The 25,873-nt window shown below is 42.1% G+C and overlaps 1 protein-coding gene and 1 long non-coding RNA gene across 2 annotated transcripts in view; one reads left to right on the top strand and one right to left on the bottom strand.

Moving 5' to 3' along the window:
- The window catches only part of LOC130533400 (NACHT, LRR and PYD domains-containing protein 12-like), a 119,165-nt gene that overhangs the window by 11,481 nt on the left and 81,811 nt on the right, over window positions 1-25,873 (bottom strand). Inside the window, exons 4-7 of the mRNA XM_057046758.1 lie at window positions 23,963-25,781; window positions 22,860-23,036; window positions 20,576-20,749; window positions 20,196-20,369 (exon numbers count right to left, since the gene is read on the bottom strand). Coding sequence (XP_056902738.1) covers window positions 20,196-20,369; window positions 20,576-20,749; window positions 22,860-23,036; window positions 23,963-25,781 — 2,344 coding nt within the window. The remainder of the gene's footprint in view (window positions 1-20,195; window positions 20,370-20,575; window positions 20,750-22,859; window positions 23,037-23,962; window positions 25,782-25,873) is intronic.
- Window positions 15,163-16,142, top strand: LOC130533416 (uncharacterized). Its single transcript, XR_008952576.1, has 2 exons — window positions 15,163-15,726; window positions 15,829-16,142. It is a non-coding gene; the product is annotated as an uncharacterized LOC130533416 (long non-coding RNA).

The raw sequence follows: 25,873 nt of genomic DNA, 5'->3' as shown, positions 1-25,873 counted from the left end.
AGAACAGGTTTATATAAGGCACTGCCTCCAGCTGGCTTTAGTTGTTTCCCCCCTTCGACGGTACGGTGGGGTTGCGGCTGATCTGGGCGGTTCGACCAACACACTGTTATATTTACCTTTTTAGTGTTTGTTGCTTTTGTTGCTTTCTTGGTTGACGTTGTGTTCTTTTAGACGACCTGGTCACCATTTATTTGCCTGTGTGTGTGTGTGTTGTGGTGTGTGGTGTGTGTGTGTGTGTGTGTGTGTGTCGCGTCTGATTGTTTATCATTGTAAATGTAATTGTCCTCTTTTCTTTGTGGACAGGTGCTGCGGGCCACGGCGGGGACCCAACCCCTGGTGGAGGGCGTTTTCATCACCCCCCTCCACGGGTGTTGTTAGTTTGTTTATCTCCCCTGATTGAGTTTTACCTGCCGGTGGGGCCCCAGCCCTGTCCACCCCTTTTGTTTGACTTTCGTACAGCCGAGTTATTTTTTTGTTGAGTTGGATTTAATAAAATTGTAGTGCATAACCCTCGATCCTGTCTCTGCCTCTGGAACAGAACCTTATCTGCGCGTGCCTGTTCTCCGGTTAATTCCTGGGGTGAAACTCCCCAGGTGGCGTTGTCGTTAACGTTCCACCTCTCCCCACCCCGCCACATATAGGATCCCCTCTGGTTCAAAGTGTCCCTATAGGATATTGACAATTCTGACCTTTTGGGGGCTGCACACACCTCTGAATGGTGACGGCACCAACGGAGCTGATCCAGTTGTCATCAGCTGGCCAGTCTGACTCCAGCTCATTAGGGGAAATTTGCTGATCTGGAGGAGAAGCTTTCAAAACTTGACGGGCTGGGGGGGGGGGGATGACTGTAATTTTGGAATCAGCGTGCCAATTTGATTTTTAATCAGAATAATTTCAACAGGATATTTTCAAATTGTTCCCCAGTGGAGCTGCCAACTGAATATGGTGACCTGCTCCTACACACAGAAATCCGATGGCTCAGCAGGGGACGGATTTTGCTTCCTTTTTTGTCCCTTTTGAGTGAAATAAAAGAGTTCATGCAGTCCAGAGGGGAAGACGCCGCGCTGCTGGAGGACACTGACTGGACACTGGACCTTGCATTTTTAACGGACATTACTGGGAAACGGAACAGTTTGAACTGGGAGCTGCAAGGCAAAGGTGAGACGTTGCTGAGAGGATCAGTGCTGTAAATGCATCTAAAGCCAAGATGAACATTTTCTCTGTGCATTTCCAGACAAAAGGTGCTGCACTTCCCCTCTGTGCAGATGGTGCTGAGAGACACGCTTCTGCATGTGAGGCTTTGGACTAAAGCGCAGAAAAGGGCTCTCAGCTCATAAAAAGACTTGGGCAAGAGTTTGAGAACAGGTTTTGGGACCTGGATCAGCTTGAGCCATGTGTGTCCTTCATTTCTAACCCTTTCATGAACGTGGACATATCATGCATTGCTCAGCAGTTCAGTGCAACCTTCAGCCTGGATGCTGCACAGATGCAAACTGAAATTGGAACATTGTGAAATGAGCTGCAGCTCAAAGCCTCTCAGGCTGCACCAAACTTTTGGTGCCTTGTTGACACAGAAAAGTACAGTGGTGTACACTGTAAAAAAGAAAAAGTTGAGAAAATGTAAAATTTCAAGGCAACATGATGCAAGAGATTTTTGAGTTTTCTCAACTTTTGCCTACTGTTGTTGACTTAACTAAGGTTTACAAGTTCTGACAAGTGTTCTGCCAACTTGGATCTTCTTGTTCACCTAATTAGGATAATCCTGGAAGGCTAACAAAGAAATTCTGGTTTCAATGCCATGTATTTCTGCCTTCACCAAATGCAGATATTCTTGTTGAATAAACATACAATTTTTACTCCAGTGAGTTGAAAATTTACCTATATAAAGGAAAATGTATGTTGTCATTATATTTGAAAAATGCTCAATAAATAGATATTGAATAAAACAAAGCACAACTGAATGTTGTCTGAAATCTTATTTATTTTGTTGAACAGTGCAAAATGGCATGGCAACATGGCAACATCTCACCATATATTGTCAACAACATAGACAATAATGAACAGTTCAAACACTAAATATGCAACTCTTAACTGGCAAATGATTATATCAGAGGCAAAGGGGTTTAACTACTGTTTTCAACTACAAAAACTTGAACAGGCTAAAGAACACAGTTAAAGTAATGTCTGGCTTCCCCATTAATAGTCAGAGCAAAAGTTTTGTTTTCAAGGCCCTTATGCGATGTGAGCATCGAGAACCGCCAAGCTCAAAAAAGATGGCCTGAATCGCTTCAAAGGTATGCCTCGTCTGCTTTGGCTAATCAATGTTGAGGGCATACAGAAGGCCAAAGAGGTATGCCAAGGCAGTAGAGAGGTCAGGAATGTCATGTAGCACGATTTCCCCTTCCAACACAACTACCTGCTCTAACACAGATGTACCGGCATCGTCATCTGGTAGGATGGTGAGGATGGCAACAGATGCACCGTTCAGCACTGGTTCCAAATTGTCAGTGTCCTGAAGAAAACAGATGTATTATTGAGAGCTAAGAAAAACTAAAGACAAAATACATTTCTACTGATATGAACTTAAGCTTCTGTACCATGCTGGTCATTTGACTCATGGAGGCTTTAATAAGAAAAAGCATCTTTTTCTTTAATTAATGACACAGTAGCTTTCACCTGCCAACTTTGTGATGAGTTTTGTACAAAAGTATTTTCTGCTACGGAACACCCACCAACGATGCCCAGCTGCTTCTCAGCAGAAAAAAGGGAGTGAGAGTTATAGACAACTGCAATCCTCACTATAAAATGATCTGGACTGCACTGAGGAGGTGCATATTTCCATTCTGGATGAACTCATGAACAGCTCATGGGAATTAGGAATTAGTTTTACTTGCATTACTTTGTCTGTACTTACCAAGCACTTCAGGAAAACCTTTGCTGCATCTTCTCGGAGGAAAATGGGCAGGCCTCTCAGTGCTGCTGTCTTTCGGTGGGACACAATGTCGGATGTCTAAAGAGTATTCAGTGGAAAACAAGCATTTCAATTAGTCTATTCTATATATAATTATATATACATAATGTACTTAAACACAATGCAAAATCAGGACTCATTTATAGTAATGAAGATAAAGGACCCAGCAACATGTAAAACTTAAAAAATAAAAAAATACAACAACACTGCAACCATGTTAACAATTTTACTTCACTTTTACAAATTAAAATTCTGTTAAATCAAATACCAACATAAACACAAATAAGAACATAAAGCAATGAATGCTGACATTCATTTTTACTGACACACATCCACTAATGTGTTTTGCTGAAGCTAACATCTTTTTCTGTTTCTCTTATGAGAGAAGTATATTTATACTCTTCTAAAAATGTCAGGCAAAGGAGCACTTCACTCACCTGTTCATTATCCAGGAGGTCTTCCATCTTCTCCCCAAGAGCTCCCTTCTTAGACCGGTAGAGTTTCAGCAGGCCAGGCACTAATTTGTCAGGGAATGCATTAAAAGTCCCCAGGAGGTCTTTGCTCGTTATCCGATGAAATTCTTTAGCTATCTAAACAAGACAATCAACAAGATATTGCCATTTATTCAGCACAGAACATTCCTGGGTAGCCGTCTTGTGCAGTCTGCCCCATGTTCAACGCCTGACCATGTGATCAACAGCAAAACCTACTTCAAAAAGCTCTTGTGAATCCGTCTTTTGCACAGGAATGGAAATACCCTCCACAAAAAACAGTATCAATATGCAAATGCATATTATCATGTTCCAGTGTTGCACCCAAATCTGTGACCAATCAGATTCTGCGACCTGCCGTAGTATTCTTTCCCGAACCATCTCAGTCTACAGAAGCCCTATTTCCACCAGGAAAAGAAAAAAAAAATCCATGCCAAGTCAAAATTAGGTCGTTTTTCTCCAGGTGAAACTACTTTAAATTTTTGTCTCATAATGTCTTTTTATTTCACCATTTCGATTTAGCGTGGGGATTCTTTTATTCTTGTACAGGCAGAAATGGGCTCTTATAGGAGTGAAATGTTTAGGGTAAGAATATTAGGAAAGGTCACAAATCTATGGCATTTGTTAACATGGACCTTGAGGACTGACAATTCAATAAAATGTGACCATTTTGACACCCGTTACAGTTGCAGTAAGTGATGCACTCCTTGGGAGGACAGAACATAACAAATACACTGGCATTGCACATTTTTGGAGTGGGTGTAGTGGGTGCAGTGTGTTGGAGGGGCCTTGAGTGGAGTGGTAGCGCAAGGTAGAATAAAGTTTGCCAATACATTACCCCAGCAAATACTGGTACTGTACTTCTTCAATTATAGTCGATCTAGTATAATAACTTGTGCCTAGGACAGCCTCACCTCCTCAGAGGAAAACAGTGCAGGCCACCTCTCCTGGACCTTAGACACCAAAGGTTGACAGTCCACGACCTCTCTCCGCCTGAGGGAAAATGTCAGCGCCATCTTCTGCCGTGTGACTGTCATGTTCTTTTGTTTCCTCTGCATTTCATTGACCAGAGCAACTCTTTCCTCTTCAAGAGTAGAATCATCATGGTGTTGTGGATAATCTGGGACATGATTGACCTCTCCACGTTTGGGCTTTTTAAGGGTGAAAGGACTGTCCTCTCCATCTCCCCCTTTTCTTTTCCTGTTTACATTTACCTCATTACAGCCTGCCCTACGAAGCTTTGATCTGTAGTTTCCAAGTTTGTACTTGATACTTGCTTTCCATCCCTCGTAGCCTGTGATGCTACCTGGCTCCTTCAGACATGGATACTTGAGAACCAGCGCAGAAGCAACTGACTCAAGCATCATCTTTCTCGGGGTAGCCTTTAATTTCAAAAACTGCCGCTGCAATTTTATCCAAAATCTCCAGCTTCATGTCTCTTGTCACTGCAAGGCCCTTCTTAGATTTTTCGTATGCCACATTAGCCTTACACAATTTCAGTTCAACATCATATGAAAACTTGGGGATAGGAAATGGAGAGGGCCACTCTGAGACATGCCTTAAGTTCATCTGGATAGAATCGGTCCAGCTAGGCCTGAAATCTTCAGAATGAACACTTACTGTGTCCTGGGAAAAGACTGAAGAAGAGGACACTGAAGCAGTGGACTGGTTAAGTGGAGATGAATCCCAGTCCCACATTATATGCAGGACTGCACGCTCAGCTGGTAATTCAGATATTGCCGTCAGGTTGCATAGTGCATTTCCAAACTCTGGATCCTCAAACTGTAGTGAGAAATCACCTCGAAGTTCGAGTCTCTCTTTAAGTATATCAATCAACTGCCCCACAGATGCTGGTACTTCAGGAAGCTGGACTCGCCGGGCTTCTCTGGAGGAAAGAACTACCCGAAGTAACAAAGTCTGAAAAGAGGAGAGAGAAAAGGTGGGAGAAAATGAATAGTCAAACCTGATTAGAAAACAGTTGACACCTATACCATACGGCTGCAAATGAGGACCTTTTTCCATATTAATCTGCTGATTATGTTTGATTTGCTAATAATTTAGTCTACAAAAAGTCTATATTCATTTCATTTCCTTCAATTCATTCAGCACAAAACTAATACTTAATGAGAGAAGAAAGGAGAGAGGAGAGAGAGTGCGTGAGAGGAGATAAGAGAGAGGAGTTGGTGAGGGGAGGATAGAGGGGGGTGAGTGGGGAGAAGAGAGATAGTAAGGAGAATAAAGAAGAGTGTGGAGAAGAAAAGAAAGAGCAAGAGGAAAGGAGTGAGGAAGGGGAGCAGAGGACAATAGAGGAGAGGAGAGACAGAGGGTGGATGAGAAGGGAGATGAGGAGAAGAGGAGACAGGGTGTAGGGAAGAGAACATACCATTTTGAGTTGCTTTAATGGAGAAGGAACGTCCTTGGGGTCACCATCAGCTTTCCACCAACTGTGTATGCTGTTAGAGGGTGGTAATCCGTCAGTGCATCTGGATCCAGGAGAAGAAGGTCTGCACAGGTGTGTTCAGCAAGCTCATAGGACCTGAAATGTTCAATGTACCAGGAACAGTCTTTTACAAATGAATGTCACCTCCTCTGCATTGACAAGAATGGTCACAATCTTATGGAATTCTGGGAGGCCACTGCATTGCCCAGCAGATAAAATCCTGCCTGCCACATACTGTGTCCCATGCAGGTGAATCGTTTTAGACAGAGACACACTGTCTAGATGAGGGTACTTCTTCTGTATTTCACACTTAAGTGATGGATCCAATTCTGAAACCCTGACCACTTTCACATTTCCAACATAGAGTTTTGGCTTGAAAAGGTTCCCACTATCCAGATGGTATGCCATCATCTGCTGGTTTTTCGAGGAAAGAGTGAGCAGCACATTTTTCCAGTTGTGAGTGTCATGGACCACCTTTTTAAAGAAGCTATGTTTTGCTTCAAATCTCATCGTCCACAATTCCACTAAAGGCCCATAGCAGCGTATAAGATGTGGGTAGTGGTCAATGAAGTGGTGTTTTGGCCTCAGTCTGAAGTCCGGAAAGGTACTGGTGAGCAGCAGGCGATGATCCAGTAGTTTGCAAGATAAATAACACAATGCTTCCTCAGAGAGTCTGTTTGACACAACAATGTCAACAATTTCCTTGAGGTCCATTAAAATCTCCCATGCTGGCTCCTGTTCTGGTATCTTACATCCAATTATAAAAGGAAGTAAGCGCAGCAGTGTCCAATTTTCATGTCCATTACCAGCAACTGTTCCTTTTTCAAAGCTTGCTTTTGGAATTTTTTGAGGCTTGTTTACTTTGTCTGAATATTGTAGGGAAATGATTTTATGAAGTTATTTAATGCATCAAATGTAATGAAACCTTTTGAGATTAGATTTTTCAAACATAAGGACAACTCCAAAGGGATGACACCTTCAAAAAGGTCATGCAAAACATCTGGAGGAAATCCGGTTATTGGGTGAAAGAACAGTAGATGTTTGCCCAGTACACATTCCCTTTTTACCCCATTAACACTTTGGAGGTTGTCAGTCTGCCTAAGCTCTTCCAGAAATGTATGTGTTGATCAACACCCCTCAACTGGAAGTCATTAACTTCAGTGGTTGCAATTTGGTCCCTACTTATCAAACAAAAGCGACAGAACTTGTCAACAGTAAAACTTTCAGAAAAGCCTGCCAGACCATGTGCACCAAGGTTATCAGCACTTACACAATATACAGTGCCTTTAACAAACTGATACATAAGTTTTGCTGTCCCAGTAGCTTATTGTCCTTGTAATACTTGCCATCTTGAAAAGACTTAAGGCGTCCAGATAAAGCTTCTTGATTAAATACAATTTGGTCCAAAAAATCTGCCCGTCTGAGTAAAGTCTCAAGTATCTTAGTGACAGATATATAAACAAAAGAGTTTTTATGAGCTGTGTTGTACAGATATTCTGTGGATTCTACAACAGAAAAGTGCTCTTTGAAATATATATTCCTTCGGTGATCTGTAGATAGGGAACCTTTCTCCGATGTTGTTAAAAGGAGTGGATTAGTTTGAACTATAGCATTAGAAATTTCTTGCAAAACAGAATCATTTACTTCAATTTCATGTTTTGAAAGGATCTCTTTGACACTCTTGAGAGCATGAATGTTAGAGAAAGAGAGCAGTTATGCAAATCCTCTACAATCTTTTGTGTTGCAGCTCGAGAAACATGCAACACTGTTTGCATACAGAAAGAGAGAAGCCAATTTGTGTTCAAGTGTCTCACTATCTACATCCTCTACAATCTCTTCAACCTCATCTGGTCTCACAATATTATAAGCTGATGTTCCTGCTTCACTATCAGATTGCTCAGTTTCAATTATCTCATCTTCAGGAACAGTTCTTGCAATTGTTCGAAAATCCTGTAGTGTAAAAGTGTACAATTTTTATGGTTTTGACTTCTGTGAGAACTGAGGGTTGGGCGAATGTTTGTTTTAAAGGTACACCTTAGAAAGGGACATTGTACAGTTTCTCGGTTCTTTAAATGATGTCCAAGATGGTTCCAAAACGTTTTTTCACTGCAAATCTCCTTAAAATCACACAATTCACATTGAAATGTTGAATTTTTGTGGATTTTCACTATTGAGTGTGATCTTGAGAGGTGTGATCGTAATGCTCCAGGTGTTTTATATACACATACACAGTCTGTGTGAATGCAAGGCCAATGTGCACCTTGTCTGTGATGAAGGCGAAAATGTTTCAGAAGAGTCTCTTGACTGGAGCTTGTGAATTTGCAAAATCTGCACTGCATGAAATCCACCCCTGAAACACAAGAGACCCATAGGACACAATCAGTTTTGCTAAAAGCACTTTTGCAACAGTCCCTGTAAACATAAAATAACAATACAGCTTTATTTAACCAATTTGTGATGCTCCATTACTGAATAGGCAATATCCAGGGTGAATTTGTCATGCAGGGAGAAGAGGATATATCAAATGGCCAATGTAATTCCTTACTTACCAGACTGTCCTTGCTGTTCTATTATTTTCCTTTACCCATTTAGTTGTTATATCCATATTACTAATGATTACTGATTTTAAAGTCTCATTATGTCCATAGTTTGTGAAAGCACCAACTGTCATCACTACATATTGTTGCAATATTAATAAAAGTATTTGGTCAAAAACATTATATTCTGAATGTACTTATAAGAAAACTTAAAAGTTAAGAGACTTTGAAGTATTACATATTAGACTATTAAGTTAAACTTATTATTGGGATTGAAATCTCCTGATATGAAAAAAATATATATCATGATAAGAATTTTATCAGTATTGCCTGCAGCCCTACTTGCCTGAAATCTAATTGTAACAGTCATTATGGGATAAAACATCCATATATAACACACAGAAGGAATACCTAGATGCAGGAGCCAAAACCAGAGACAACACGAAAAAAGTATGTAGGGAATCATATTAACTTATATATGACCACTCTTCTACTAGAAGAGTGGTCATATATAAGTTAATTATAATTGCTAACATACGTGACGTGTAACATTAATGCAAACGTGAATTCAAACATTTGTCTTTGTTACTATGATAAAAACACAATAACTATGAAAAATTAATACTATCTGTAATGTGACATCAACAACACACAATTATTCCTCAAATATTCTGTCTCCTTCCCCATTATGTAAAAAGCTCTGAAAATGTAGCAATCTTATAACAGAGCATGAAGCACAACTTTAATTTGTATGTAACAGTTAACTTACAGTAATTAAGGACATTAGACAGTGTCACACCAGCTGTCAAACTGTAAAGTTAAAGGTAGCTTTATACATTACTGTAAAGTAACAGTGCAGCACCGGATAAACGGTGTCTATTGAACAAAAGAAAAACAACGTTAGCTAATAAGCAAGTTACTGACATCAGCGTCGTATAATTGGCGCACATGTCTGCCATACACCGACCCATGAAAGCGTGTGCACGAGGACGCCTGCCTGCACCCGCGTAGCTTACATGGGCGGGAGTTTGTTGGTCATGTTAACATCATGTCTCTTCACAAGGATAACATTAAAACACATTAAAAAACGAGTAATAAGCTAGTAAGCTTTACCACGGCCGACGTGCAGTAAAGATGAGATACCGCCATTTAGTGATGAAAGTCTGTATCTGAATTTCAGATGTGATTAACATTAAACAGTATCAAACATTACTTTTTGCGGGGGTCAAATGAGCTGGGCCGATGCTCTGTAATAAAACCTTAGCATAGAAGTAGGTGAAGGGCTGGAAATGTCGTTAGGCGCTTGTAGAAAACGCTAACAACATACTTAAGCTAATTAGCTTACCTGCTAGGGCAAAATGGTCGTCAGCTCCCGCTTCTGTCCAGAAAATGGCCAAGCACAACAGTCAAACTGCAGACCAGGCGAAAATCCGTAATGGACGAATCAGTTCAGTTCCCGGTCTGCTCAGGTTCGGTAGAAGGTCCGTTTGGTCGACAGCAAATTCAAACTTGTTCAGACCATGTGCGCATGCGCACGTCAGTCATCTATGGGGTTTCCCACTGGTTCCCAACTTAACTCAAAAAATCTACTCAAAAGTTGATAATCTTTATTGTGCTGTTTATAAAATCGTAGTTAGGACAACAATGAGAGAAATTGGTTGGGCAAACAAGTTTTTGTAGGTTGTAAATGGAAAGCTTTATTTCTGAGTCAGTTTAATTTGAAAACTTTAATTAAATCAACAATTAGCAGCTATGAAGGTTGCAAGCCTTTTTGGTTCGACCTCTCTTTGTGAATCAGCCTTTTCTGACAGGAACTTCATCAAGAACCAACACAGAAGACGCCTCCCTGATGCACATCTGCCAGACTCACTCAGAGCTGCACTGTCAAGTTCCCCACCAGAGGACAACACACTGGTAACCGCAGCAACGCCAGGCTTCCCCCCAACGGACAAAGAAACGGACACCAGATTTGGTGTCTCCTTCAGAATTTGTTAAATGTGTCTGTAAAATGTAACAATTGTTTAGGTTAAAATGTTCATGTGAAAACATCTGCAGACTGAAGTGTGAAGTTCAAAACGTAATCAGATTTATTTTAAAATCTGAAAGTTTATTTTTGTATTTTGCATGAATTATTATTTGTACAAACGTGGTGCAAAGTAATTCATGATTTGTTAAAAAATGTCAGTGGCTGGTAAAAATGGGACATTGTGATTTCCCAGGACTGTTGGAGAAGTGATCATTTTAAAATGGTTTGAACATTTATTTCAATTTGAAAAACACTTGCACTAAGACAAAATATAGAAATAAAGTGTTGCATATTGATATTCATCTGTTCCCGATCTTGTTAAATCATTGTTGATATTGATTGTGAGAAATCATTAACATGATCAGTGTCTTTGCAGAGATGAATATCATTAACTATTAATAATGACATTTAGTTAAGGTAAATTGAGCAAATTGGCTATTTCAGAAGTGTGTATCAGACTGGTAGCCCTTCACATGATTCAGTACCCAGGAAGTAGCTCTCCGTCTCAGAAAGGTTGGTGACCCCTGTGCTACAGAGTCAAGTTTAGAGGAGAAATATGCTATTGGCTTCATTTTAGCTCCACTGTTGAGCTCAGACTGAGGTCATCAAATGTCCTGTGCCATCAACCATCTGAACCAAAGGTTTGCTGTAATCTGGCAAAGCTAAAGCTGTGCTCCACACCAAGGCTTGCTTCATGTCACAGAAGGCCGTTTCTGCATTTTCAGTCCAATTTAGTGGAGAAGTCATTTTTAAGTTTTCATACATCAATCTTTGCAACGGTGCTGTAATTTCAGTATAATTTGGCCCCCAGGTGCAACAATAATTAGTCCTAAAAAGGACATCATTTGGTTTGTAGTCTGGTTTCGGAGCTTGCAGAATAGCTGTTTTATGGCCCTCTATGATAGTGGGATGGACACCGTCTCTCCTAATCAGACCAGGTTTTCCCCAAAAGTGCTCCAACTGTCTACAAAGGCCACCTGGTTTTCGGGGCACCACCGTGACAGCCAGCGACGGAGCGACGACATGCGGCTAAACATCTCCTCGCTGGCCAGATTGGGGAGGGGACCAGAGAATGCTCCGGAGTCCCACATCGTTTTTGCGTAGTTGCACACCGACTCCAAGTTACCGTATGATCCGGACTATAAGCCGCTACTTTTCCCTAAACTTTAAACACTGCGGCTTATTCTATGGTGCGGCTTATTTATGGATTTTTCTTCCACCGCTAGGGGCGCTCTAATCGGAACTAGAATCAAAACTAAGAAAAATCAATGCAAAGAAGAGAACGCTACTTTTTCTTTAGCAGATAGAACACGGACGACAAATTACCAACTGTTAATTGTTTTCAAATCCTCGCCCCTTCATCATGGAACCCACACGAAGAAGTTCGTATGATGCAGGTTTTAAGTTGAAGGCCATTGATCTAGCTAGCCAGGAAGGAAACCGCGCTGCTGCACGCAAGCTTAGCGTTCATGAATGTATGGTGAGACGTTGGAGGCGGCAGCGGGAGGAGCTAATGCAATGCCCAAAGTCGAAAAAAGCTTCCAGGGGACATAAAAGCAGGTGGGCTGAACTTGAAAATGTCCTGGAGGACTGGGTGAACACACAGCGAGCAGGTGGCCGAGGTGTATCCACTCTACAGATCCGACTTAAAGCCAAAACAATCAATCGCCCGCGAAATGAATATTGAAGATTTCCGTCATGGTGTTTCAGATTTATGAAACGTAAAAACCTGTCCATCAGGACACGGACCACTCTCTGTCAGGAACTCCCCCCTGACTATCAGGAAAAAATTAAAAACTTCCACAAATTCGTTGAAACAAAGATCCAAGAACACTCCATCGGACCAGACGACATAATAAATATGGACGAAGCACCTTTGACGTTTGCTCTGCCTCTGACCAGGACTGTTAACAAGACAGGCGCATCATCCGTGTTGTTGAAAACAACAGGCCACGAGAGAACGCACTTCACCTGCGTTCGGGCATGCACGGCATCCGGACAACAACTTCCACCACTGGGGATTTTTAGTGGCATAGTGGTCAAAGTTAACACCAAAGGGGGGATGATGGAAGGCCTGATGAAGGAATGGTTAACGGAGTGCTACAGCAAGCGCGCAGGAGGAGTTTTTCACCGGAAAAAAGCACTGCTTGTTTTGGATAGCATGAGGGCCCACGTCACAGATTCTGTGGAAGCAGCGATCACCAAAACAAACTCTATTCCAGCTGTGATTCCTGGAGGTACAACAAAGTATTTGCAGCCACTTGACATCTGTGTGAATCGGGCATTTAAAGCTGCACTCCGGGTTGAGTGGGAGACTTGGATGACAAGTGGTGAGAAATCATTCCCAAAAACCGGCCGCATGCGAAAAGCGTCCTTTTCTGATGTCTGTCAGTGGATCCTAACAGCGTAGAGTGCTGTGAAAGAATCAGTCATTTTGTAAGTAGCTCGCATGCTGAAAACATGTGAGCCCCCCGGTCTACAGTGTGCACAGACATGCGTAGGTCCATGTGGAATTCCTTCCCAAACTGAGATGTTGCTGCTCGTGCGATGGAGCTTACAGGAACACTGGCGATGTTCACAGGAATGCTGAAATTCCTCTATTTCCTTTTTAGAGTTGGCTCGTTTGTACTGGACACACTGATGAATATCTTTGTCTGAAATCAGGATCATTCCAATATTTGTTTGACTTTATACTCCTGGTCATGAGCATATTGAGATTTCAGATATGCTTGAAGCTTTTGCCTGTGTTCTACAGCCGATGCAGATTTCGATCTGAGATTAGATTTGATGTTTTGTCTGTACAGTGGGACCTCTACTTACCAAATTAACTGGTTCTGGAAGTTGTTTCAATGTAATTGCCCTCATCCGTTCCAAGCCCCCAAAAATTCGGACATAATATTTTTTAGAAATCATAAAAATGCATCAAAACATGTAACAAATACATGTTAGAATCAGATTTTTGGATGGTGGGAGCAGGAGGTTGGGCAGGAATTTGAGGCTGTGGAGGCGTCTGTACTTCCTGAATCAGACAGAATAGAGAACTGTCAAAGTTGTAGGAAACAAGAATCCAAAACTTAATGGAGTTGGAGCAGAATACGTATGTCACCTTGGATGGAGGAGAACGTGTTGGGGAAAACGGGTCATCACTCAGCCACGGGGGGGGGGGGGGGGGGGGACAGGAGTCTGTTTATGATGAAATGGATTCTTAACATTCATGGAATCAACATCCATGACGAAGATTCCAGAGGAAAAAGCTGACTGTTGTCACAGAAGAGTCTGTGGGCGTGTGAAGAGCCGCCGTCCTGGACCGCTTGTCTGGAATGGCAAGACGAGCATAAATCTGGAAAAGGAGAAAAGTGTGTTGGGTTTTTTAACAAGGATTTTAAAAGATAAAAACATGTCCTCGTGTTTTGGGTATTTCTCAAATAGGCTTCAACGTAATAGAGTAGCCCAAGGCCAGAGGACGGTGTGTGGATTGTTGCGGTTGACCTTTTGTACATGAGCAATAGCGGTGGGGGACGGGGGGTTAGGGTTAGAGGGGTTAGGGGGGTCTGAGAAGACAATCACAGAACAGAATTAGCACTCATCCAAGTAAATATGTAAAAGTCTGTCGGCTCCATAGGTGTGGCAGCTGGATGACTCTGAAAAGACGTAAAAGAGACTAAATTAAAATTTGACAGCGTGACTCATCCATATTGGGGGAAAAAAATAGTGGTTTCAGCACAGGGACCACCGTGGGGGGGTCGACTGTTGGCAAGATCAGGGAGGGGAGCACTCTGAGAAGACAGAAAACCCTTCATGTTTTATACAAAGTGTGACCTTTGTCAGTTTCTGAGTTAGTGGCGCACTTGATCTCAGTGGCGGTGGTTCCAGGTGTGGAGCCAAGTCCAAAGCTGAGACCCTGAAGTCCCTCTGGCATTGGCACAAACCCGTCTCCGACAAAAAGAATAAACAATAAGAATAAACAGTCACATGGTTGCTTTATAGGCATTGTTAAATACCTAAGTTTCAGTGCTGCAGGTGGAGCTTATATACTTTATATATAAGGACTTTATATTGCTACAGGCAGCTGTTCTTGTACCATGTGATTACACTGTCCAATGTTCCAGGTTTTTCACTGAGGAATTTATAATTGCACAAATGAATAATGGGATCGCTCATGTGACTTAATTTTAGCAAGCAGTGAAGATGTAAAAAATGGTTATAGACACAGTTTTGAAATAAATGTTTACCTGCTGTTCTTTTCTGCTTGGTGATCTGTTAACCAACTGGGTTACTCTGTAGTAGCAAGACTGCACGATACTGAGTGGATAATACGTAAAGAAAATATGGCAACAAAGTGACATTCAGTATTATTGAATGGATTTGAAGTCCTGTGATTGCAACTCTAAGTTGAATTTAAACAATTTATTTAGTTATAGATGTATAACAATAACGGTGCAAATGTGTTGAGTTTAGGAACAATTTGCTGAAATATAAGTAGATATAATTTATTTTATTGAGTGGATCTCAATTATTTCTGTCAAGATATTTAATACTTTTCTTTCAATTTTTGCTGAGATAACTGATGAATAAATAAATCAGTTTCAGCTAAATAATCAGTTAATCATCTTTCCCCAAATATTTAGTGAATCTTAATTACTTTTATTCAGATAATTAGTAAACATAAATCAATTTTCCTTTTGAAAGTGATTTGTATTTGCTTAATATTTCCTGGGTATATAACTCATCTTTTTGGCTACTATTAATAAATCCAACACATTTTAACTATTGCATTCATTAACCTGCACTTGTTTTAGTTTAAATGTAGATAATTTATTCAATACTTTTTACTAAAAGTTGCAGTTATTAAAATCTACTCAATTATATTACGTGTCACTTTGTTGCCATAATTTTTTTTAAGTAATCATTGATCACAATTTTTCTGTGAAAAAGAAAATAGTAAATCAGAGGAGGTGTGGCCCCTGGTATAATTCACACATCAGGACCCTCAAGCAGAAAGTGCCAAGACTGGAAAGGAAGTGTGTTAGATCCATTATATTAAAGTTATCTCTTACTTGCTTTTACCTTGTTATATTCCTTATTCTTGTTATATTGTCTCTCATTACTTAATGTTTCTTATTATTTGCTAATGCTTAATGTTCATGATGCTTGATATGTCAGCTGGAACTTCTCTGGTCAAGGGCGACAGAAATGCAGCTGCTGTGGAGAAGTGGCATTGACTGGAGACAGAGCTGCAGGGCCTGACAATGACCCAGGAGGTGGGTTAGGGTCAGGGCCTGACAATGACCCAGGAGCTGGGTTAGGGCCTGACAATGACCCAGGAGGTGGGTTAGGGTCAGGGCCTGACAATGACCCAGGAGCTGGGTTAGGGTCAGGGCCTGACCCAGGAGGTGTTCTTTAATCTGTCTGATATGGAAGAATGTGCTGTGTGCGAGCTAAGCTAATCAAATCAGTGAAGACCTACGTATAATCTCACCATTATGATTCACAGTCTTTTGCTTTGTTTGGGACCTGCTATCTTGTGTTTTCCCCCTCCCTTAGACACATTTGACTTCTGTAACTAGGAACCTCCTAATTCCAATAAAAGAAGGATGGGGGGAGGTGTGCGTCAGAACGTGTTGGAGATCTGGAACTGAGCACATCTCCCCGTTCTCCTTGCAAGTAAAATTCAAAACTGTTGTCTTCGCCTAATTTGTTTTTCTCGTGTTTCAGGTCGTTTGAACCTAACTCTAACCTGTCTCCAAAGTTCACCCACTGTCTCACGTAACTCCTGCAGTTCTTCATCCTTGTCCACATCTAACTGACCACTGTTAATAGTCAAAACTGGCAATTGATATGGGGGTGGGGAAGAGGTAGTAGGTAATGATGGGTAAAGAGTGGTGTTAAGTGTCAGTGTCTGGTTTGGATCTTCTAATGGAGGCTTCTCTACATTAGGCACTCGTGTGACCCCCCTAGATCTGAAATAGTGCACCGCTGCACCTGCCACAGCCACAACATGTATCCTTCGACGCTTATCTTCTAACTCCTTACCCTGTTTTTGCCATGATTTTCCTGCTATAAACCCTAATTTTGTATTATCAAGATGATCCTGTAATATGGTGTGAGTTTCTGACTCCCACTTACACAATGCTTCAGCTAAATTAACCTTCACCTCTGGAGGGGGAAGTATCTTCTGCTTCTGAGCTTCCTTCCACAACTTTTTTATTGCATCCAATTCTCTTTCCCTGTCCTGTTCTTTCATGCCACTCACCACCTGATCAAGAGTCCACTTCCACTGTTCTTCCACAGACCGAGGATAGGGAGAACATTCTCCCTGATCCCAACACGTTTTACCATATTCCAGTTCCATCTTTAACTATGCTCCCAAGTGAGATTGAATGTGAATGACTCCAACGGTCAACTCAATGCCTCAGTGAAACAAGCTTCTAACCCAGGGGTGGGCAAACATTTTGATTCGTGGGCCACAATGGGTTCTAACATTTGACAAAGGGGCCGGACCAGGAGCAGATGGATGGATGGAGTGCTTTGGTAACCTCACCTCATTGGAGAAAAAATACACATCTTGGGATATGGAGAAAACATGTGCTTTAATTTCAAATGAAAATGAAGAGAAGCATTACAACAAAATATCTGACTTTGGAATGAGTCTTAAAACACTTAAAATCAAATGAATAAAATGTGCCTTTTTAAAAAAAATTAATAACCATTTCTATTTTAAAGCACTGAAAGTTCTGTTATCCTTCAGGATATCACCATCACTCTCCTCCTGACTGTCTTTTTTCTAGTGGGAAAACACCAGAATTGCAGTGAAAATTAACATTAACAAGGTTTATTCATTTAATTTTTCAAGTTTGACGGGCCGGATTAAAATGTTTAACGGGCCGCGTGTGGCCCCCGGGCCTTAGTTTGCCCATGCCTGTTCTAGACCAAACTTCGTTGGTCCGGTTCCACTCTGGGGGTTAATTCCAAGGACAAAGAGCCTTTTATTCACGTTTACTCTGGCACTTTTCCAACCCAGACAAAAACACAAATCTCGGGCGTCGGGAGTGTCCGTCCCGTCAACTGCGCTCCGAGTCCCAACCAAATTTTTTTAATATACAGTGCACTGCATACAGCAATACAGCACTGTACTAGTTCCGGTTTACTCTAACCGTAATTCCCTGTTTTCTCAACAGTACTTCCGGCCTCTAACCGTTCAAATTTACGGACTCTAACCGTACTTACTGCAGTCATTTCTATTTTCTATATTTGTATCTGGAATTTATAACTAGGACACTTCAATTGACAGTGACGACAAATTTGGAAATTGCCAATGTGCAGAACTTTTGATTAAACAGGTGTCTGCTTACCTTTTATTATGGATCCCTTTGTCGTCAGTTGTCCTCCGAAGTGACCGTTGTTGAATTCTTTGCCTCAGATGACTTCTCTGTCTTCATCACGTCGGGGTCACCAAATTGTTGGATTGCAATACCTCTCGTGTGTCACTGCCAATCCGCGTGTTCTTTAAATGAAGACTTCAAGTAAACAAATGCCAATTTCAAACTGTATTTAGCAAATAGAATCAATTCAAGATACAAATATTACAGAGCTCCGGGCCAGTTCATAACCCTACAATAACAGAGTCCATTGTCAGGGCATGAAGTCTGACCACCTAACTATCCCTTGACCCAGTCTTTTATAGAAAGACATATGTAATTATTGATGCTAATTCAGTCCAATTCTTCTTGGGTGACCTCATCTTCTTCTTCCAGCCTCCTTCGGTGTTGGTGCAGTCCTTCTTCTCCATTGTCTTCTCAGATGGCCAGGTCAGAGTTCATTCCTGCCGAGGAACTTTTCAATCACCAGTAAATTATGCTGTCATGTTTTACGATGGGGGTCTACCATTTCCTGTCTGCCTGGCTCCAACTGTCTAAGCAGTATTCATGTCAAAGAAGGGTCAACTGACTTGCTTATGTGTATTCCTACTAAGGATTATATACTATCCCTAACTTCTGAACTAACTGTAACATAAAACAAAAACATATAGTATAACACATGCTAATAAGATAAAAGATGCTAACAAGATAAAATAATTCTCTTCAATATGTACCTATATGTAGCTATAGCGTCATTGGGCTCCACTCCAGCCGCTCCTGGTAGTTCCTCAAAAACACTGAGTTTCTAGTGGATGCACAATCTGTGGAAGCCAACATAGAAACTTCTGAAGAGCCAAAGTTCTTGCAACAAAAATATAGTCCCCAGTTAGGTTGTTTTGTTATCACACGACCCCGTCCCCATTATCTTAAGAGAATATAAAAGAATGAGTGGAGACAGAAGAGAGAATGAGACGTTTTTGGGGCGTGTCGCTCTTGATTTAGTGTTTATTTTTGCAGTAAACTTAAAGGAGGCCTTTTCACTTTATGTTTGATTAAATTTAAGCTGATATTCCATTCTTGACATCTTTAAATTTACACTATTCATGGGAGTTTTATTTGGTCATTTTGCTTCTTTTTATTTCCTATTTCCCACATTTATTCATAGTTTTTATTAGATTGCAATAATCCTATAACATTGAACAGACTGACTAAAGTCAAATGACCTGCGGTTCCCACCGATAGCCGTCATTCTGATGGGTTTTTGCTGGCTGCAGCTGAAATATTCCAATGCTCCATGTCACAGAGACAGTAAATACTAAACCCTAAAGATTCTGAAGGCATGATGTAAAATAGTAACGTATAATACAGACATTTGAAGAGACAATTAAGAGAATGTTTTCATGCTTCTAAGAGTGGCCGAGGAGCCATTTAGAACTTTATAAAGATGCATTGTGTGATACCAGGAACTAATTTAACTTCAAGGCGAAGCTGCTTCTGCTTTGTCGACCATCGACTGATCTCCTGAAAGTCCACCAGCGCTTTTTAAAAACTGAATTCTTCATCTGTGGAGGGAGTAGACGGCAGATGTTTCCACAGATGCTCTTCACCAGTGGTCAGTGAGTGATGCAGCAGATGAGCGGGAGTTGACTGGCTCCAACCAGCTACTGAATCAATGTCTCCAGCCCATAGTGTGGATTCTCTACGAGATCAGACAGCACCTTCACTCCTGAATCCTGCAGCTGGTTCTGACTCAGGTCCAGTTCTCTGAGATGGGAGGGATTGGACCTCAGCGCCGAGGCCAGAGAGTCACAGCTGATCTCTGATAAGCTGCAGCCACTTAATCTAAATAAAGAAGGGAAACTTTTATAAGGTTATAAGTGAAACCAGTATTAATCTGAAAGGTTAATCAAAGACATGATCTGTAAATATTTAATTTAGTTACAGGTTAAAAATGATAGTAATATGTAATGACCACAATTCCAACCTCTCAGGTTTGCACTGTTCCAGAGGAGAATATATATTGTTCTGGCCCTCACTCTTCCCAGGTTCTCCCACCTCTTTCCCTCCTATCTCATCATGGAGATCCATCTCACCTGTGGCTCATCTTTAAAGGCACAACCTGTCTTAGATGACTTCCTGTCTCCCTCACCATCTCCCTCCTCGTTGGCTGGTGTCTACCAGGCACCCTCACCTAGTTTTGTCTAATTTTGGTTACCATCTGTCGGCTTTTTCATTGTCCTTAAATCAGTTTATCATGAATAAGTGGTCCCCGTGTGGCCCCCCCTCCTGAAGGAACTGGGCACAACACACACACTCAGAAAGTGTGAGGACCCTCGGATGGAATAATGGACATTTTTGAGAATGGTGTTGACCTCAGAATTTCCAGTCGGCAGTTTGGAAAGTGGAGAAAACCACAGAGCAGCTTCACTCCTGAATCCTGCAGCTGGTTCTGACTCAGGTCCAGTTTTCTGAGATGGGAGGGATTGGACCTCAGCGCCGAGGCCAGAGAGCCACAGCTGATCTCTGATAAGCTGCAGTATTCTAATCTGAAAAATGCAGGATGAGGTTATACGGTGCAGGTCTGCATGTTATCTGCGTCAGTACTAAACCTACGTTAGTTCTTAGTTGGGTCAGACCTGAATTCACGATATTCCAAGGAATTTTTTTAATGTGGTGCATCACAGCAGTGTTGAGAACAGCCTCACTTCACCATCTTAGCAGCTGGTATATAGGTAGAAAAATGAAGACTGACCTGAGCCTCTCCAGTTTACAGTTTGGACTCTCCAGTCCAGAACAGAGCCGCTTCACTCCTGAATCCTGCAACGTGTTGTAGCTCAGGTCCAGAACCCTCAGATGGGAGTGGTTGGACTTCAGAGCTGAGGCCACAGAATCACAGCTGGTCTCTGATAAACTGCAGCAACTTAGGCTAAAATAACAATTATTTTGAGAGAAGACAAATAAAAATCAACATGTACCAGAGCAAAACACAGCTTACAAGCAACAAACCTCTGGTCCTGCACCGGCTTATCTGCCGTATGTTCCTATTTTGGGTTCTTTCAGGGCGGTTGGACAAGATCTACAGCGTATGTAAAGTGTGTGTAGGTCAAAATACCTTCCAAGTTTGTGAGACCACATTTCTCAATAGCACTCAACTCTTGTCAGGAGTTGGGACAAAGCGACCCCCTCCTGATAGCTTGTGGGCGATGCTGCAGCGACCCTGCAATCCCTACACTCTCTGGTGAAACCAAATCAAAGGTTTTAGACACTGCTGGATGCTGGAAGGGTGGCTATAGTCTGGACGCATCGTTCCCCTGACTGCACATTTCTCCAACAATGATTGGCAGCTGGTGTCACTTGTTCTCCAGATGAGAGAAGGAAAGAGAGCCCCCCCACAGTGTGTTTGATTGCCCCACTGCAAGCTCAATGCTGCCAGAAAACATTGCAGGAGCATCAATTCCCCTCAGGGCATCAACAAGGACCTCAGGAAAAGGTGCAGCTGCCACCTACTAGAGACAAGCACACTGAGCTGAGATTCAAAGCCCTCTCCTCCCAAGAGAAGAGCTTGTTTGTTGGAGGCTCTTCTGGGCGATACCTGGTGCCACAGCTCCAGCTCAGCCCGTCTCTGGAGCTGAGGTGGAGCTTAGCAAGTTTCATGGTTCTCCACCACTTCCTCTCGCTGAGGACCTTCTCAGCTGGTGGTTTCTGCTCCACCTTCCAAGTTGAGCAGGTGATACTTCTGCATTCCTGCCACCAGTGTCTCTGCAGAAAGAGTCTTCTCTACTGTTTTATATTATGTTGTATAAAATTAGGATTTTTGGTTGATGTCTTAGATGTTGTTGACTAAGAGCAGGTTTTTCTTTAATAACATAGAAAGATTCGATGAGAAGAGCAAATGTATTATTTTATGAGCTACTTCCACTACTATTATATACACATACTTCCATATTGTCTTAGATTGCAGCTGCATTTATTGCATCGTTCATAGAAAGTCATATTTGTGAGGAGAAAAACTCCAATAAGGTCATTTTCTTTAATGACCATTACAACAGAAGGAGGCGATGAACAAACAGATTTATATAAAAATGTGTGAAAACTTATGGATGGAAACCTTTTTAAAATGGTTGCATTGTGTAGAATCGGTGTAGAATCAACTTGTTGACTTCTGATTTGGACTCCAATGGAAGTGAGGTGCAACAATTGTGGATGCTGAAAGCTTCAGATCTTCATGAAGGTTTCTGTGGTTGGACTGACCTGCTGCCCCTTTAAGAGGGAGGCAGGTTTGGGCTTCTGGCTGGAATGAAGCCACCTAAGATGAGAATGACTGCAGGCTTTCGGTACCAAGGTTTAACAGGGTGCTCACTTCACACTTGGGCTTTTCTCTTTTTTGGGATGGCTTTTCTCAGGAGAGAAGGGGCATGGCACACTGCAGCAGCTTTCTTTTTGGGTTTTCTAGTTTTCCTTCTGATCTTTAAAAGACAGGAAGAACCATTTTTGATTGGTCTGAATGTTTGGGCGGTTTTGTGGCCAGCCTAAAATAAAACAAGACAAATCTACAACTGATACTTCCTTTCTAGTCATTGATGACCATCCTCACATGGGACAGATTTCCACAACCAATTTAATACTGCAAATCTGTCCTGTGTGGTCTTTTTTCTGAGAACTGTAACACTACGTTTATAACAAAGATCAAACATGGAAACATTTATTGTCTAACTAGTTACACCTGGGAAGTACTGGATCATCTCTGACTGACCTGAGAGTCTCCAGCTCACAGAGAGGATCCTGGAGAGCACCACAGAGCTGCTTCACTGCTGAATCCTTCAGCTGGTTCCCACTCAGGTCCAGAACCCTCAGATGGGAGGGATTGGACCTCAGCGCCGAGGCCAGAGAGCCACAGCTGATCTCTGATAACCGCAGCGTCTCAGCCTGGAAAAGGAATAAATGGGGCAAATAAAAACACATTTCTAAATATGAAAATGAAGAGAAAAGCAGAAAATGTAAAGAAATTTAGAAAAGACCAACAGAGGCCTCCTGACCTGAGCGTCTCCAGTCTGCAGTTTGGATGCATCATTGCAGAAGACAGTAACTTTACTGCAGCATCTGTCAGGCTTTCGTTGTTGCTTAAGTCCAGCTCCCGTAGATGAGAAGGGTTTGACGTCATTGCTGAGGCCACAACTTCCCAATCACTCGTTGAAAGAAAATCACCAGCCAGTCTGTTGTGCATGAAACAAAAATAGTGAGTCAAACTTTGGGATTTCTCATCAACTTATCTGAGAATCTACCTCAACACAAATGTAGCTCATTTCCTGGAAAAGCTAATTCAACACCGTAGAGCAACAGTTTGAACGACCATCAGATCTGAAATGCAACTGAATTATTCTCAACATTTGTCTTATTTTAGAACAGCTCATAATTACTCAATATTTAAAATGATTGTAGCAAATGGTTTAAAGAAACGTGCATCTCTTTATCTGTCTATCGGCTCTTTGGATATTTTGCATTTCATCCAATTTGTACGATGGTGCGTCAAGTCTTAATTCAGCGATCCGATCGATGACATCAGAGTCTCTGGTTGCATCGATTGCCCTCAGCTTCTGTTCTATCTGCCTGTTTCCCTTCAAATCATTTTCACTGCACCTTTTGTTGCTAGTGATGAAGTTGCCACCTAACGGGTGTGGAAAGGCTCAAACAACTTTGTGGGTCACATAAAGGCTCCAAACGGAACCGCCACAAAGACCTAAAACACCCATTTAAACCAACGAGGCCGGCTGTTTTTACGTTGAACAAATGAAGCAAAATAGTCACGTGTCATTAGTTAAAATGTGTTTTTCTGTCGTTAGAATACGATGTATACAAACAAACAAAAGTTATTTAATGACATGACAGTAATTTCATGATAGTCAGTTAACTTGTGGCTCCTATTATTCCTGCCTTATGTTGGTTTGTCTGGATTGACCTTTGAACTTATATCCAGCCAGTGTTGAACATTTCTGGATGAATTGTTGTTGTTTTTAATTTATGGACGCTGCAATGGAGATAAAGAATTGAAGGAATGACCACTGGAGGGGGTATTGCTACCTGACATGATCCACTCGCTTGATTTAAACGCCGATGTCCGGCCCCAAAAATCTTTACTTACTCGGCCTTCCTGCAGTTCCTCACAGCTGGAATCAGGCGACGTCGTCCCTCCACTGAGGTGATGTACAGCTGTAGGTTCAGCTCATCCAGAACCTCCTCTGACATCTGCAGCAGGTAGGCCAGAGCTGAACAGTGGATCACTGACAGTCTCCTCTCTGATATCTCCCCTGACTTCAGGAACTCTTGGATCTCCTGATGGACTGACTGATCCTTCATCTCCATCAGACAGTGGAAGATGTTGATGCTTCTCTCTGGGGAGACTTCATCACTGTTCACCTCCTTCAGGTTGTTGAGGACCTTCTGGATGGTTTCTGGGTGGTTCTCTGTCTGATCCAACAATCCACCCAAGATCCTCTGATTGGACTCCAGAGAGAGACCATGAAGGAAGCGAACAAACAAGTCCAGGTGGCCATTTTCACTTTCAAGAGATTTCATTAGTTCTCTCCTGAGGAAGTCATCAAGAGATGTGGCTGGATCGTAATTATACAACCCAGCAAACCGGAAAAAGTCCTTTGGTTTCAAATATTTTGGGAAAGACTCAATAATCCTTTTATTGATGGTGTAACAGTGGAACATGAAGACGGCAGCCAGAAACTCCTGAACACTCAGATGAACAAAGCAGTAGACTGATTTCTGGAAGATCACACTCTCTCTCTTGAAGATCTCTGTACAAACTCCTGAGTACACCGACACCTCGGAGACGTCCAGTCCACATTGCTCCAGGTCTTCTGAGTAGAACATGATGTTTCCTTTCTCCAGATGTTCAAACGCCAGCCGACCCAACTTCAGAAGGAGTTCTTTGTCAGCCTCAGTCAGTTCCTCTGGTCTCTGCTTTCCTCCATACTTCTGCTTCTTCCTCTTTATCTGAACCCTCAGGAAGTGTGAGTAGAGGTCAGTCAGGGTTTGGGGCAGCTCTCCTCTCTGGTCTCTGGTCATCATGTCCTCCAGAACTATAGCAGTGATCCAGCAGAAAACTGGGATCAGACACATGATGTGGAGGCTCCTGGAGGCCTTGATGTGTGAGATGATTCTCTTGGACAGATCTTCATCACTGAACCTCCTCCTGAAGTACTCCTCCTTCTGGGAGTCAGTGAAGCCTCGTACTTCTGTGATCCTGTCAACACACGAGGGAGGAATCTGATAGGCTGCTGCAGGTCTGGAGGTGATCCAGATGAGAGCTGAAGGAAGCAGGTTCCCCTGGATGAGGTTCACCAGGAGCACGCCAACGGACGATACTTGTGTGACATCAGAGATGAGCTGATGCTTGTTGAAACCCAGTGAAAATCTGCTTTCATCCAGGCCATCAAAGATGAACAGAAGTTTCCAGACAGTCAGATCTTCTGCTCTGATCTTCTGTAATGTTGGATGGAAAACATGAAGCAGTGAGAGAAGACTGTGCTGCTCATCTCTGATCAAGTTCAGCTCCCTCCATGAGAGCGGAAGCACCAGGCTGATGTCTTGGTTCTCCAAACCTTCTGCCCAGTCCAGACTGAACTTCTGCACTGAGAAGGTTTTTCCAACGCCGGCGACACCGTTGGTCAGAACCACTCTGATGTGTCTCTGTTGCTCAGATAAGACTTTGAAGATGTCCTGGCACTTGATTGGAGTGTCCTGGATGTTCTTCTGGGAGGTTCTCTCAAGCTGTCTCACCTCATGTTGTGTGTCCACCTCCTCACTTTGTCCCTCAGTGATGTAGAGCTCAGTGTAGATCGTGTTCAGCAGGGTTCCACTTCCTGCTTCATGAGTTCCTTCAGTCACATGTTCACATCTTCTCTTCAGACTCATCTTATGACCTTCTATCACCTCCTGCAGATCACTTCCTGAACATAAGTAAACCAATGATTTCCATCTATAATAAATCATCAACACAACTCCAAATTCATGACATCACAAATTAAATCTCATATTGAAC

The sequence above is a fragment of the Takifugu flavidus genome, chromosome 11, assembly GCF_003711565.1.
Source record: "Takifugu flavidus isolate HTHZ2018 chromosome 11, ASM371156v2, whole genome shotgun sequence".
Classification (NCBI taxonomy): domain Eukaryota; kingdom Metazoa; phylum Chordata; class Actinopteri; order Tetraodontiformes; family Tetraodontidae; genus Takifugu; species Takifugu flavidus.
Note: the sequence above shows the minus strand (reverse complement) of the source record. Positions and strands in the feature narration are given on the sequence as shown.